Consider the following 16,396-nt stretch of genomic DNA (forward strand, 5'->3'; position numbering starts at 1 on the left):
AATTAAGTTCATCTGCTATGCTCACAAAGTAATCTCACAAAAGTGCTTCATCTAATTTCATAATTCCGCTACTCTCAAAGTTCATAAGCCTTTTCCATTACATTGGTATCAGAGCATTTGGTTTCTCTTTTCTTGCTTAATAAGAGAGGTCCTTATGTATCCTATTAATGGTTGATTTTGTTAATTATATTAGGGTAAGTGGGTCTGGGATCGATTATCGGTTTTTTTGAGCCCACTATGTGCGATATGGTGCACACCTCGGGAGCTTTGATCTTAATAATGGAGTCTTTTTAGGCTTGCCTACGGATTTACCATTATTGAGCCATAAGAAGTCCGAAAGGAGCTATCCCTTGGCAACTTTGCTATGCTAGACTCACTCCACTACTCTCTATAATTAACCAATTCGAGCCGTGGGTGTAGATACTTAAGTGCCATTTTTCAAAGGCTAAGAGGAGTAGCAACTAGGGTTTTGAATTGCCAAAGCATACACTATAAAGAAAGAGGATGCAAGAGAGCTACACAAGATAAACACAAAGCACACAGAGATGGAAAGCTTCTTCTTCTTCGCACAGAAAAGAGAGTACAAAATGACTAAGTGCTAAAACTGAAAAGTAGCACATATGTACATGCGGTCACTAAGTGTGAACTCTTTAGAAGCGTACTAGGCTGGCACTATAAGTGTAGTCCAACTGTAGAATCACTGGCAGAGATCCTCCGTGTCGGTCACCTAACGTGCCAGTGAGTAAATATCGTAAGCGGCCAAGACCCGTAGTGGATGCCAGCTCAAGATGTAGAGCTCGACATCTCAACACTCCCCCTCGAGCTCTGCATGTCGCAGAGTCCAAGCATAGTCCAGAAACGTCGAAGCTTCTCAGCTCCGAGGGCCTTGGTAAAGATATCCGCTATTTGCTCCTCTGTGCTGACGTAGACCAAGTCGATGTCGCCCACCAACACTCGCTCTCGAATGTAGTGGTAATGGACCTCTATGTGCTTGGTCCTGGCATGGAACACTCGGTTCCTAGCCAACTGCATGTTGCTGAGGTTGTCACAATGGATGACAATCTGCTGGTCCACCTGCACTCCCAAGACCTCAAGTAATGTGCGTAGCCAAGCTACCTCGCACGCCGCAACTGTTGCACCTCTGTACTCGGCCTCTGTGCTCGATAAAGCAACCGTAGGGTACTTTTTGCTGCTCCAAGTAACAACAACACTCCCAAAAGAGAACATGAAGCCACTCGTAGATCTCCTATCAACAATGCTACCTGCCCAATCTGCATCTATATACCCATACAATGCTAATGGCGCATCTGCTGCATAGAACAATGCGTAGTCAAGAGTCCCTTGCACATACCGAAGTGTGCGTCGTACTCCATCCAAATGTGGCTTCCTCGGAAGCTGCATGAACTGACTCTCCAAGCCTACTGTGTAGCTCAAGTCTAGCCTCGTGATAGTCAAGTAGATTAGACTACCCACAATCTTCCTGTACATCTTGACATCCTCAACAACATCACCCTTCTCTGCACTCAGCTTTGCATTCATATCCAAGGGAATAGAAATTGGCTTACAATCAGCCATACCATACTTTGACAACATATCCAAAGCATACTGTCTCTGTGAGACAGCCATACACCCTCTGGAGTCCTGATCACCTCAATGCCAAGAAAGTAGTGCAACTCGTCCAAATCTTTCATTTCAAACTCCTATTTGAGAAGACCCTTCACATGGTCAATCTCCATAGCATTGTCACCCACAATAATAAGGTCATCTACATATATGGTAATGACCACAATCCCCACATCACTCTCACGTACATAGAGTGAATGATCAGCATGAGCTCTCCTAAACCCAATACTAACAAGATACTTGGCAATCCTGTCATACCATGCTCTAGAGCCCTACTTCAAACCATACAAAGCTTTGAGAAGTCTGCATCCGTAATCTGGGTAACCTGGATCGACATAACCAGGTGGCTGATCCATATACACTTCCTCCTGCAACTCACCATTCCAGAAGGCATTCTTTACATCCATTTGATGCATAATCCATCCTCTAGATGCAGCCACTGCTATGACAGCTCTCACAGTCGTCATCTTTGCCACTGGAGCAAAGGTCTCCTCATAGTCTATGCCATACATCTGTGCATAACCCTTTGCGACCAGCCTTGCCTTGTGACGCTCAATGTTACCATCAGCCTTATGCTTGGTATTATACACCCATTTACAACCAATAGTTTTCTTGCCACTTGGCAATGGCACCAACTCCCATGTGTTGTTTGCTTCCAATGCAGCCATCTCTTCATTCATTGCATCATCCCAATGCACATTTCCAACTGCATCCTCAAAACATGTGGGCTCCACATCTTGTATCACCTTAGCCATGTAGGCTTGGTGATGCGCTAGATACCCATCATAAGTCAATTTCTGAACTGGATTTCTGACTTTGTTAGATCTGCGCGGTCCTGGGTCACTCCTTTGCCCTCTAGCATCTTCTTGTACTTTCCTTACACCAGGTGTCCTAACAGCCGGAATTCCAAATTCCTCATCAAGACTTTGTTCAGAACCATCTGAATCCATGTCTACATGTGAAAACCCTGATGATGCATCAGCCATAAAGGGAGGTTCATCTACCTTTTCCTTTCCTTTTCGTGATACATTCCCTGTACCTGTTGGTGGAGTAACCTGCGTACGTAGTCTACCATTCCATGGCTTCTCAACAGAGCCACGAGAAGAGGACTCTTGTGGTCCACTCAAAACCTGTGACTGTGGCCTCACATTTTGTACAACCACATCATCTTTTACATCAGCCCCAATAGTGCCATGTGCATTACTGTACCAACTGCTCATCTCATCAAAGACTACATCTCTGCTCACTCATAATTCTCGTGTAGTAGGATTGTAGCACCTGTATCCCTTTTGTTCAAGGGAATCTCCCACAAGAATACATTTCTCTGCTTTAGGATCCAATTTCCTACGCAACTCATCTAGTACATGCACGTAAGCTATGCAGCCAAACACTTTCAAGTGTGCCAAATCAGGCTTTGTACCTGTAAACTTTTCCTCAGGCGTTACATCATGCACTGCAACTGTAGGTGTCTTGTTCATAATTTACACAACTGTATTTACAGCTTCAACCCAGAAATGATGAGGCATGTTCTTCTCATTCATCAATGCACGTGCAACCTCTGCAATGTGCCTGTTTTTCCTTTCTGCGACCCCATTATGCTGTGGAGTATATCTGCATGTAAACTGCCTGCGTATACCATGCATTCGCAGAAAATCTGAAAAATCGCTGGAGAAGTACTGTCCCCCTCCATCTGACTTCAATGTCTTGATTTACATATCTGTCTCCTTCTCAATCATGACTTTGAAGTCCTGAAAGTGACCAAACACTTCACTTTTGCTACGCATGAAGTAGACCCATACTTTCCTTGTATGGTCATCAATGAAAGACACATAATACCTGCAACAATGTATACTTGCAGTACCGGTTGGACCCCAAACATCTGTGTGCACCACCTCAAGTGGATTTTTACATACATTGCGCTCATGTGGAAATGAGCCCTTTGACTGTTTTCCAAACTGGCATGCTGCACACACTTTATGCATACCATCCACCTTGAATTTGGGCAAACCTTTTACAATCTGTTTTGATTGCATGCTACGCAATCTCTGCTCATTGACATGGCCAATGCGTTTGTGTCAAATGTCAACATCAACCACAACACCTGTGCGCTGTGCAAATAATGCAACTTTTACCTCAGGCATGTCTACATTCAGCGTAAACATTCTACCCACACATTTGCCCTCTGTGATCAGCTTACAGCCATTCTGGAAATCTTCTACATAACAGCCATTTGGATTGAAGCGAACCTGCAAACCCTGCTCAACCCTTTGTCCAACAGAAACAAGATTCTTTGTAATGTTTGGGACATGAATTACATCTGCTAAGTACTTTGATTTCCCACTCTTCGTATTTAGAGGTATGTCCCCTACATGAGCAATGGGGTGAGCTGTGTCATCTCTTGTCTGCACATAGCCTAACACATCTGGTTTGCGCATATCTCTAAACCACTCTCCACAAGACGTCATGTGATTAGAGGCACCTGAATCCACATACCAAACATCATCTTGGGTGGAATTCTGTGCAGTCATTGTATTACATGCTGCATAACAAACATACGCTCGTTTTTGTTGTCATTTGCATCTCTGCTAGTAGATGCATAGTTGCCCTGTTCTCTCTTTCCACTTGCTTTTCCCTTTGGACAGTCACGTGACATGTGACCTCTTTCACCACAAGTCCAACATTCTCTGCTATCTGCAGTATGTTACTGCCTGCTTGATCCTGCACCACGACCTCTTTGACTCCCCCTGCCTTGAGACTGGTTTCCCCTACCGCGTGTATTGTTTTGATTTGATTGACCTTCTTGAAATTGGCCCCTGCAACCACTTGGGCCTCGACCACGACCTCTACCTCTACCTCTGTTGGAGTTAGAATAGAAGGCCTGTTCAGACCTATTTCTACCACGAGAAGAAGACGCGTCAAGACCAAGGTTCTTCTCCTCAAGAATAAGCATAGAAATCAAATCGTGGAACACGGGGATGTCGTCTCTTGTATTCATGGAAGACCTGAAATGTACATACTCATCTCCTAGACCATCCAAGCATGCACGGACAATGTCATCGTCTTCCACTGAAACTTTAATAGATCCAAGAGCCTCAATGATACTCTTGATCTTCAAAGCATAATCATTGATGGAGAGGTTGTTCCTCTTAACCTGATTTAGCTCCAACTTTAGTTGAAGCTTCCTGGCCTTGGTGTTCACCTCGAGCCTCTGCCTAAGTTTTTCCATGCAATGGCGGGGGTTTCAACATCCTGTAGATAGCCCATCATGCCATCTGTGATGCTCATAGAAAGCCAATACATCACTTTGCTCTGGCCTTGTTGCTAGTCCCTCAAAGCTTTCCTTTGTTCTGCTGTAGCATTTGCCTCGGGAATCTCTGGTTCCTTTTCATTATCTCCTTCTACATAGTCCCAATAACCTTTTCCTTTTAGGAAATTTGTTATTCTGAACTTCCATGCAGGGTAGTTATTTTTCTCAAGCTTCTTAGTAACAATCTGACTGAAACCATCAAACATCTTGAAGCACTAAGACAAAATAGCTGCAATCTGCAAAAACCTGCAAATCTGTTGAACCTGCTTTTTCTTCTTCGCATAGAAAAGAGAGTACAAAATGACACTGAAAAGTAGCACATATGTACATGCAATCACTAAGTGTGAACTCGCTAGAAGCGTACTAGGCTGGCACTATAAGTGTAGTCCAGCTGTAGAATCACTGGCAAAGATCCTCCGTGTCGGTCACCTAACGCGCCAGTGAGTAAATATCGTAAGCGGCCAAGACCCGTAGTGGATGCTAGCTCAAGATGGAGAGCTCGACATCTCAACATACACTAAGTAAACACATAAGTTCAATTAACATGGCTGACAATAACCAAGAGAGTAGAATGAACATTGGTAACTTTGATTTTGCACATGAAGCTAATGATGATGTCCCCATGTTTGTTAATTATCTTGTCACTAGGTTGCAACAAGCTATGGCAACCCTGCTTTGCAAGTCAAAGTTACTCAACAACTTCGTGCTTATGGGATTTCCTTTCCTCTCCAAGAGGAGAGAGAGCTTAGGAGGCCTCTTGATGAGACCCCCAAAAGAAGACTCTTTCCCATACAAGAGGAGGAATCCAAAGAACAAGAAAGTAATGAATCCCTAAGTTCCTCTAAAGATGTGGCTCCACAAAGATGGCGGACTAAACAATCGCCAACTCCTCCCAAAAGGAAACAGTTAACCCATAGTCCTTCTCCTCGTCACTCCAAAAGGGAAGAGAGGAAACAAAGGAAGAAAAGGGCAAGAAAGAGGTCACCCTCTTCTCCTTCTTCTTTTTTCTCCAAAAGAAAAGAAGATTGATTAGAGAGCCAACCCCTACAATCTCCATTGGCGTGCCTGTGAGGCAGCCCTCTCATGAAGATAACCAGTCAGAAATCAAAATGAAAAGTCCATCTCCCTTAAGAAAGGAAATCAAAATATAGCAATTTAAATTTATTATTAGTAGTTATACTATATGATAGCAATATTACAACTTAAATTCAGCTATTAAAAACTCTAGCGGTGGACGAGACCCGACTCTTAGATAGATTATCAACTTTGGGAGATTCTCGAGAGATTGAGGAGTTAATCAATTATCCTCGGGGGATTGAGGATGATTATCAAACATTAGAGATTAGAGCAAATTGACCATTACGTAATTGGCAGAGGGTTAAATAAATTTAATTTCCTTTTCTATATTGAACTAGAAAAAGGCTGTAATGTAAAGGAGACATCACTCAATTGGAGATCTCTTCTCCTAGAGGAATGCAGCTTCATGGAAGTTCCATTGTGGACTTAGCTGAGAGGTGCATTTTTGTGGCAGATTTGGACAGAGAGAAATAAAGCAACTTATGGGCTCAATCTACACTCTTCATTTATAATTCCGTTGGCCATTAGTTTTAGGGGTGTCATGAAGGATTGTCTTGGTATGGTCAAAGAAGCTACATGCATTGAAGTTAAAGAACATCATAAAATTTTGAAGTGGCAAAGATGGAGGCAACATCTCGGGGCCCCTATGTAACGTGCGTTCATGGGGTATTAAAAAAAACCCTCTTTTAACATGTCTGAATGAATAAAATGACCCCTTATTTTAGAATTTTTTTTTCAAGATTTATTTTAATGTATCTTTGTTAAATTGTCTTAGATTTTTGCATTTAAAACCCCTCCTTTCAAACTCACGTTATACATTAACATGATTACATAGTGCACCCCCCCCGAGGGCAACATATTTTTTCCTTGTATAAATTTTCAAGGATTGCTTTGATTTTTAGATATCTTTCCCTGTCCACTCCTTTGTGTTCTGTATTGTTACAGAGATGATAGCCGCTTTCCCTCCTAAGGGGTAGTTGTATTTTTCTCTTTCTCTTTATAATTCAACTCTTTTTCTCCAAAAAAAAGAAGATTGATTAGAGAGCCAACCCCTCCAATCTCCATTGGCGTGTGCCTGTGAGGAAGCCCTCTCATGAAGATAACCAGGTCAGAAATCAAAATGAAAAGTCCATATCCCTTAAGAAAGGAAATCAAAATATAGCAATTTAAATTTATTATTAGTAGTTGTACCATATGATAGCAATATTACATCTTAAATTCAGCTATTAAAAACTCTAGCGGTGGGCGAGACCCGGCTCTTAGATAGATTAGATTGGGGCTGGCCACATGTGCCAACTGTCGGCAGCGGATATGTGTGCATGTGTATGAGAAAGAGAGAGAGAGAGAGAGAGAGACTCTTCTCTGAGAGGGCTCCCGAGTCGCTAGAATACAACGGTTTGCCACATACACACACGGTGACCCGGGGATCGCCCTAAAAGGGCGCACACGCGGTGATACTATTGCTCATCGTCTCTTCTGCGTTTTCCCCTCCTTTTTCCTTGGATCCTTCAGTAGCAGCAGGGACCGCCATGCCGGCCCGGGAAGGCTTTGCTTGCATAATATTTTGACATCTTCCGATTGGGCACAAGAGCCTGTGTGGGTTTGGTGTACAGCTCCCCATTTTGGTTGTTCCGTTTGTTTGACAGCATTGCTAGTTTCCTGCATTAAATTTCTTCCAAATTTTAGGGCTTTTTGCAATTTGTAAATAATCATCTCACCAATTACTTCTTGATCTCATTCTGGCTACGTCTGTATTTTGCTGCTCGATGCTGAGCTGATATTTACCCCGTTGGGGCTTTTCTTGTATTGTGACATTTCATTGATATATCCACACGCCATGAATGGCAGCAATCCATGGAGGATTTCTGGCCTAATCTCTGCCTGCTACGAGTTTGTGCTGGCTCTTTTCATTTTGTTTCAAATGCTACTTGCACTTCTTGCTCTCGAGGTTGCAAAGTTTCTACCTGTTGGTCGAGCGTTCTCATGTAGTAGGCACAGACAGCACAGTGCCTTTTGTTCTGGGCATTTCCCTCCTTTCTCTCCTTGCCGCGAACGAGGCAGTGGCCAAAGCTCAGAAACGCCAAGTGCATCTCGGACCCCCACTCGGTTCTCCAGAGGTACAGTTTCTGGCCATTTTCTCGGAATTTTACACCTCTTTTGAATTTCACAGACTATCTTTCTCAATTGAAAGCAATCTCCAGGTCTGCCTCCCGGAAGAGCCCTTCCACAAGAAATTCAAAGCAGCAGAGATGCAAGCGAGCTTACATTTTCAAGAAAGGCAGGCCTTGCTAACCAGGCGAGGAGCCTCAGTATGTCTTCAGCCTATAAAAGGCAGAGCAGACATAACAGCTCTGCCAGTCTGGGGGAGGGTACTTCAGAGTTCAAAGGTTCTGTGGATGGAGAGACATGCCAATGCATTGAAGCAGGATTGGACCTTTATGATGACTTGATTGAGGTGAGCTCAGAATATCTGAAGCAGAAGGATCGAGGGCATGAAGAAGTAATTTTGAGTTTGCTTAAGGCACTGCAAGCAGAGCGCAGAAATTTGAGAACTTTGTATGAGGAGTTAGAGGAGGAAAGAGTTGCTGCTGAGACTGCTGCAAATGAAGCAATGGCCATGATTTTACGGTTACAAGAAGAGAAATCAGCATTGCAAATGGAAGCTGATCACTATCAAAGAATGTCAGAGGAGAAGGCGCTTCATGATGAACATGCCATCCAACTCCTAGAAGAAGATTTGTGTAGAAAGGAGAATGAACGGCTTGTTTTAGAGGAGTTGTTAAGTGAGCTTCGAAGGAGGACATACGCTGAGGATGATTACTTGGATATGGCAGAGAATGTGGAGAAGGTCCCATCCCGCTCCATTGTGACCAAACCTCTTTTTCTTTTGACTGGCGGTATTGATGAATTTGTCAATGTAGCAGAGGAGGCTGGTGAGACTGTTGTAAGATCTGCCTATACCACTACAGCTTTGAAGTGCTTGCCTCTGAAAGAAGAGTGTTGTGAGCCTTTGAAGAGGTTTAAGAGCTTTACCCACATTGAAGGAGTATGTGATTTGAAAGATTTGCAGGTTCCACATGAGACGGAGGAGACCATGCTTGTTGAGCCGGACAAGAACCTGGAGAAATGTCAGCCTAATGACGATGATGATGCAAAAGCTATTCTAGTCCAGCTCTCTGCTGTAGAGAAGCAGCTGTTAGCCCTTGAAGAATCTGAAAAGTTGGAGTTATGGCAACAAGCACAAGGTTCTCAAGATTCTTTGGTATACAAACTTTTAAGTCCTGATATATCTATAGCATGGAGCCCTAATGTAAATAGTGAGAACGATGGCAACCTGCAGTTGAAAGAAGATAATGGAACGGCATCAGAGACGGAAGCTTCAAACCTGATTGATGAAGAAAGGGTTGTGAATGTCGATGTGGCTAATATTATTAGTGCTCCATGTTGTGAAACCCAGGTGCCTGCCACTGATGAAGTTTTGGAAATCCATGGAGGAAAACGACAGAGAAACAAAGTTGTGCAATGGGACGCTTCTGAGGAGGAAAAACATCTTGACTTACCAAGCTTTGTTAAAAGGAGCAACTCACAGCAAAGTATCACAAGCATAATTGAAGGTATGGGCAAACCGATGCTGGAAGAGGAGATCTGGGATGCCAAGAGGGTCACATTAGAAGGTATTAACTTGCGACTACAGGCCCTGGAAAGTCAGAACACACTTTTGCGACATTGTTCAGTTCCTTCCAATCATGAGCATGTGAACTTGGTGTTGCTGAACGAGATAATGCAGGAACTACAAGAGTTGCTGAAAGCAAACAGAAATGTTTCTGCTTCCAATGAAGCTTTTACCTCAATCGATGCGCATGCTAAAGGTACCTGAACGTAAAGGCCAAGGGCTTTCTTAGTTGTATGCTATTTTTCCAGCGATGGCTTATATGACAGGCTTGAGACCTCTGCAATTATGCTGAATGCAGGTGATGGGCAGCACAAGAAGAGGCATTATTCAGATGGTCCTGGCCAGTTTCCTTAAGCTGGCCTGGCCTGCATCAATGTCTGGAATAAAAATGCACTGAAATCCTCGTTTATAAGAGCAAGATGTTGCCAGAGGTTTCACATTGAGGCCTTTGATGTGAAGCATGCAGGTTCTTTTATTGAACTTCTGTCCAAAGCACATCCATGGGCAGGGTAGGATAGCATAGTTTTTGTACCTGTAAGTTCTTGCTCCCTGGCTCGAAGCAGAGTTGGGACTTGCAAAAGCAAAAGTCAGTCTTGAGATTCACCTAGGTATGTGTGCTTAGGTGTGTGTGGGCTTGTAAATAAGAACTTCTTGGTTTACCCTTGACAAGGAAAAGGCTTATACCCTATAATGCGCCAGACCTCGTTACGCTCAGAGTTGCTGTGTTATTGGTGGCACTTATTCTTCATCTCTGAGCTGTAATATTGGCTATTAGTCCTTGTTTCCCATGTGTGGCTCTCATGATGAACCTGAATCTGAGAACAATTGCAGTGGTCCAGTACATTCGATGTCACGGTTTCCATTGTTGCTGTTGTTCAATATTTCTAAGGATCCTCATAATTTAACTCTAAAGTTGAAAGTGGAAAGAAAGGTTTTTGTTTTCTACCTGATCATTGACCAACTTGGGAGAATGGCTCTGTTAGAAGGGAGAAAATGTACTGCCAAGCCGAAAGGGATGAAAAGGGAAGGCAAGCTAGTCCGTTTCAGCATTTTAAAGGGCTAGTGTTCTGCTTGGATAGGCTAAGTGACTACTAGTGTAGTTGAATTGTGCAAAAATTTTAGAAATCAAGTTGTCTGCTATATCCGAATGGAGAGAGGATTGAGAGTTAGTTCGAGGGCTTTAGTGCCGCAGATTGTGGACTAGTATCAGGCTATTTGAAGGTTCTCTCTTATATCATACCATATGCAAAGCTCGGTGCCTGTCTGTGAACTTCTTTATTCCTGCAATATACTCTTAAGTATGCATTATGTGTAGGATGTGCTGTCTTTGTGTAGGGAATGAAACCTATTGTGGGTGCTAAAATCTTATTGAGGAGTGTTGCTTCAGGTCTTCTCTTCATTGTGGGGTGTTGGACTGGCTCATGAAGCTGCTTTTGAAATGTCATGGTGGATCACACTAACACACAATCTGACTGTCGCCTTATCAAATTTTTTTTTTTCAAAGTTACAAATGCAAGGAAGCACAGGCAAATGTCTTTGCTTTTGCAGTACCATTTCGTTTCATGTCAATTGAAAGCCTTGCTTCGTCCAGTTCAAGCGTTGGCCTTGATTCTTGAGCCAACGGTGGTTTTCAATCGCATGAGTCAAAACAACAGATGAAGCAAACTAAGCTTCACGGAGTGAACCCTCATTAGCTCCACAGTCACCGACCCTTGCAACCAAAATATGCATGTGACTTCCAGCAAATCGCATAAGTCCCTTTTGGCCTACATGACTTGTACCAAAAGTGGTTGCAGGACGTTGAACTTTTAGCATTCGTACATCCACAAGCTTGTAACTTGCCCGACAACTTGTCCACTGCTCACCCTTGCCCTGGCTACTGTTTGCAGTTGTCCTTGCAAAGAACGATCACCCAGCTTTAAAAAGAACAGGAGTGAAGAATCAGCATCATTAGCAAAAAAAACAGACTAGTGCCAATTCAGTTGTACAGCTTCTCAGCAGCCAATAGTAAATGTTGACATGACACCAATAGCTATAGGTCAAGTATCACCAGCAGATGAAGTAAGACGAGCTCTTGCTGTTCAAATTGTGTTGCGTCCGGCAAGCATTGCTATGCCACTCAACGAGCAATTGTAGAGGGAAGCATCATCAGCTATAAAACACTAAGACAGCTCTCCTGAGTGTGAAACTATTTCAAAAGTTTTCTACATAATTCTCGAAATTTTATTTTCAAAGTTTTCAAAAACAATTGTAGAGGAATCTCAAAAACTATTTAGCTCACTGTGTCGAAGAATTGGCCCCATAAAAATATTCCCAAAATTACACATGACGTTTCTGACGAATAGGTACCAATAGCCTAAACTTAAAAATACTTACAAGAGGCTAAGGAAAACAACGTAGACTACCTTATTTACCCTATGGTTACATATAAGGTTTTAATTACAAGAAAATGTGATTAAGGTTATATTATATTATGATAAATTATGTAGACTTGCTATAATTTATTCATTACTTCTGAAGATTAGGCTAGATCGCTATCCTTCAAAAAATTGGACACAGATTTTGAACTCGACCTGACATGCGACATATTATACAAATCAGCATGTTTGTTGAACTGTCAGTGCCAGTGCCATTGTTTAGTGAGCAAAAAAAAATTCCCTGTCTTCAACTTGCACTCTTTGGCCTTCTACCAGTTTCCCCCTCTTTCGTGGCCCTCACCTTTCCTCCCCCGCACTCTTTGGCCTTCGATTCCCCTCCCCCGTTGGTCACCAGATGCATTCCTTCCTACTTTTGCTTTTGCCCAGATTCACTCTCGTTTTCCTTCTTCAATCTTCGTAGCACATACTAGTTTTATGCATTGGATCACATACATATACATATCTACACACACACACACACACACACACACATATATATATATATATATATATATATATATATATATATATATATATATATATATATATATATATATATATATATATATATATATATATATATATAGTATGGCCGGCCGTCCTCTCTCTTTTTTTCCCTCCCTCTTTATCGTGTGCACAGGGGCTTCTCTCAGTTTTGGAGTTTAGCGTTCATGTTGCAGATTTCAACACGTGTAAAGGGCTTCTCCCTCTGCCATATATATATATATATATAGATATGAAGTACGCCATATTTTTTATAACTTTAAGTTGCATTTATGTGATATAGACATGTATGCTATCCGCATAATACTTAAGATAAGTAATACTAGCCTTTATTTAATCCAGAATTAGGAGCTTTGCAATAAAGCACAAAACATTTTCATATCTTTGGAATGGGCCAATTTTGTACTTTGTCAAACTTATTAGGATCGATATGCAAGTAATGACATGAACCAGATAAAGCACTTCTTTCTTGAAAAACTCTTTTAGAGAGACATTAGCGAGGAAATTATGCATAACTGCAAACCTTTTTGGCACGATTCCAAGGTAGTCACATCACTAAATCATAGCCAATTCCTTGACAAGAATACCATTGGAGCGTTTATAATTTTTTCACATGGCTATTTAGCGAGGTTGATTATGGATGGATTATGCATGATAATATTTCAAAATGAGACTCGAGTTACAAGATTTGTACTAGGTTGGAGCTCCTCACTCTGGATCATAGTTTTGCACTAGTATGAGCTTTGGAAGACCAAAATTTGCCTTTCTAGCAACATTTCCAAAATACACGCTAGTTATTATGGTGGGCATGGAAATGTCCTTTTTTACGATCAAGATTTATATTCCAATAAAAATAATCTTTGAAAAGTTAAAATTATATTATAAAAATATCTCAAACTTTTATTTTTAGTAAGTTTATTTCATAAAAACAAAAAGTTAGGTAAGAAAACAAGACCCTTAAGTGTTGAGGGTACTTGAGTTCCACTGACAAGACTATTCTTTAGAAAATTGAAGGTACCGATCCCCATAAAAAAACGACACTAATCTAGAATCAAAAGAATTTTGAATCCGTATACAGATTGTGATCAATCGACTTGGTTAAAGAGTGAAGTTTTTTGGAATAAACGGATACAATTTTGTCAATCTATCTACAAGCACCCATAGCGAGTTCTCACCTCGTATGGTAGTTGGTAGATCCAGAATATATGTCATAGAAATACTGCACCTGGGGTGCAAGATGCTTCGTAAACTGTCATGTTCATGAATTTGCATGCCGTTCCAAACAAGCATGTGTAAAACACTAGGGCCCATAACACCCCGTGTCCATGCATTCAACACAAACTTATTCGAACCTATATTTTCATGACTAGACTTGCGACCAAAGTTGGACCATAATAGAATGTGAAAATTCAACCACATCTAAGTACCAACAATGAAACATTTTCATTAACAAAACATAGCCTTGCTAGATATATAAACAACCATCCGTCAATGTTGTTTACCATACTTGTAACCTCAACAAGTTTATACTTAGTCTCCGACAATTCTGGCCACTAAAATTGCTCTTGATACTATGTGCTCAAAATGGTCTAATAAACGGATGTGACCAACACCTAGGGACTCCATCGCGACACATCATTAGGAAATAAGCGCTAGTGTCAGTTCCAAAGACTCATATTCTCCACATGCAAAATATGTATCATTTTAGAGGCACTAGTATTAGTCCCAGAGACTCATATTCTCCACATGCGGAATATGTCTCATCCAACAAGTACAAGATGCACTTGTGTGTGGAGGTAACTGCAAACACTCACCGACATGAGCGAGAGGGACCCTCATGAACCTCACATTTGTACAGCTTCTCAGCAGCCAATAGTAAATGTTGACATCACACCAATAGCTATAGCTCAAGTATCACCAGCGGATGAAGTAAGACGAGCTCTTGTTGTTCAAATTGTGTTGCGTCCGGCAAGCATTGCTATGCCACTCAACGAGCAATTGTAGAGGGAAGCATCATCAGCTATAAAACACTAAGGCAACTCTCCCGAGTGTGAAACTATTTTAGAATTTTTCTACATAATTTTTGAAAAATTATTTTCAAAGTTTTCAAAAACAATTGTAGAGGAATCTCAAAAACTATTTAGCTCACTGTGTCGAAGAATTGGCCCCATAAAAATTCTCAAAATTACACATGACGTTTCTGAAGAATAGGTACCATTAGCCTAAACTTAAAAATACTTACAAGAGGCTAAGGAAAACAAAGTAGACTACTTTATTTACCCTATGGTTACATATAAGGTTTTAATTATAAGAAAATGTGATTAAGGTTATATTATATTATGATAAATTATGTAGACGTGCTATAATTTATTCATTACTTCTGAAGATTCCTCCAACTTGAGGCATAGGCTAGATCGCTATCCTTCAAAAAATTGGACGCAGATTTCGAACTCGACCGGACATGCGACATATTTCACAAATCAGCATGTTTGTTGTATTGTCAGTGCTAGTGCCATTGTTTAATGAGCAAAAAAATAATTCCCTGTCTTCAGCTTGCACTCTCTGGCCTTCTACCAGTTCCCCCTCTTTCGTGGCCCTCACCTTTCCTCCCCCGCACTCTTTGGCCTTCGGTCCCCCTCCCCCGTTGGTCACCACGTGCACCTCCTTCCTACTTTTGCTTCTGCCCAGATTTGCTCTCGTTACTTCGTTAGCGAAGTGTGCAATTCCAAATCCTTGGCCTGCCCTTAGCCCACGTAGCTCCTCTTTTAAAAGTGATAAAATCACAAGGCCTGCCATGCATGATAAAAATTTCTTTTTGACATCCAAATTTTCAAGCCCCCTTTCATATGCTTTGTGTAATGCAATCAACTTATATAATTTGTCATATATAACGTTAACTTAAAGATATAAATACAAAAAATGATAGGCAATTTTGAGATTGTTTTGATAGGCAAAATAGCCCTCGACAAAAAAAGTAGGCGTCAATTTTAGGCCTTGGTCTGAGGCTAGATCCCACTTTAAAATCACTATATCTTTAAGCTTTTTAAGAAAAACATAAGCACATAGAATTGAATTAAAAAAGCACCCTTAAGCTCTACACCCTAAGCTTTAGATCCCTACTAGTATGTGACCCGCGCGTTGCTGCGGCTAAGAAGAAGCAATCGTGGTACTCTCCTCCCTCACCTTCCCTCAAAGGTGGCAACATGTACATATATACAATAGTATGTGACATGTGCATTGTTGTGGTCGTAAAGAAGTAACTTTGGCACTCTCTTCCCTCACCTTCTTTGAAGGTGGCAACATATATATGTGTGTGTGTGTGTGTGTGTGTGTGAACACACACACACATGCATGTGCATTGACAGCGGCCTAGCCATGATCTTAGAAGACGATTCACACCATCAAATGCACTTTTGTCAAAGTTGATAATGGGATTTCCACAAACCTACTCTCTTTACCAACTCTCTCTCTCTCTCTCTCTCTCTCTCTCTCTCTCTCCCTCCCCCATGACAAACTTGAACTACATTTGGAGTTGGTATGTGGACGGATTAACTGTGGCATAAGCAAGCAAGTCCCTCTCTATTTGTAGAAACGTACTTAACCTTCGAGTTTTCCTTAGTCTCTCTCTCATGTACGCACGTCTTGTGTGCGCGTGCGTACACACACTCATCGCAACAATCAACAACTCAGTGGGGGAGGGGGGTAGCACAATTCCTTGTGACACGTGGAGGTGTCAATTTTTCAAGAACTTTAAGAAAGAGTAAAGGAGTGCGTCTTTATAATAATTTGTTAAAA

The 16,396-nt window shown here is 41.6% G+C and overlaps 1 protein-coding gene across 1 annotated transcript; it reads left to right on the plus strand.

The window, feature by feature from the left end:
• Positions 1 to 7,701: 7,701 nt before the first annotated feature.
• On the plus strand, positions 7,702 to 10,185 carry LOC147424649 (uncharacterized). The gene is made up of 3 exons (XM_086499592.1): positions 7,702 to 8,124; positions 8,209 to 9,876; positions 9,979 to 10,185. Exons 1-3 carry the CDS (start codon positions 7,845 to 7,847, stop codon positions 10,032 to 10,034), a joined length of 2,004 nt encoding a protein of 667 aa, XP_086355718.1. The 5' UTR covers positions 7,702 to 7,844; the 3' UTR covers positions 10,035 to 10,185.
• Positions 10,186 to 16,396: the final 6,211 nt, after the last annotated feature.

Source organism: Adiantum capillus-veneris, chromosome 25 (genome assembly GCF_014529385.1).
Source record: "Adiantum capillus-veneris isolate H3 chromosome 25, ASM1452938v2, whole genome shotgun sequence".
Taxonomy (NCBI): domain Eukaryota; kingdom Viridiplantae; phylum Streptophyta; class Polypodiopsida; order Polypodiales; family Pteridaceae; genus Adiantum; species Adiantum capillus-veneris.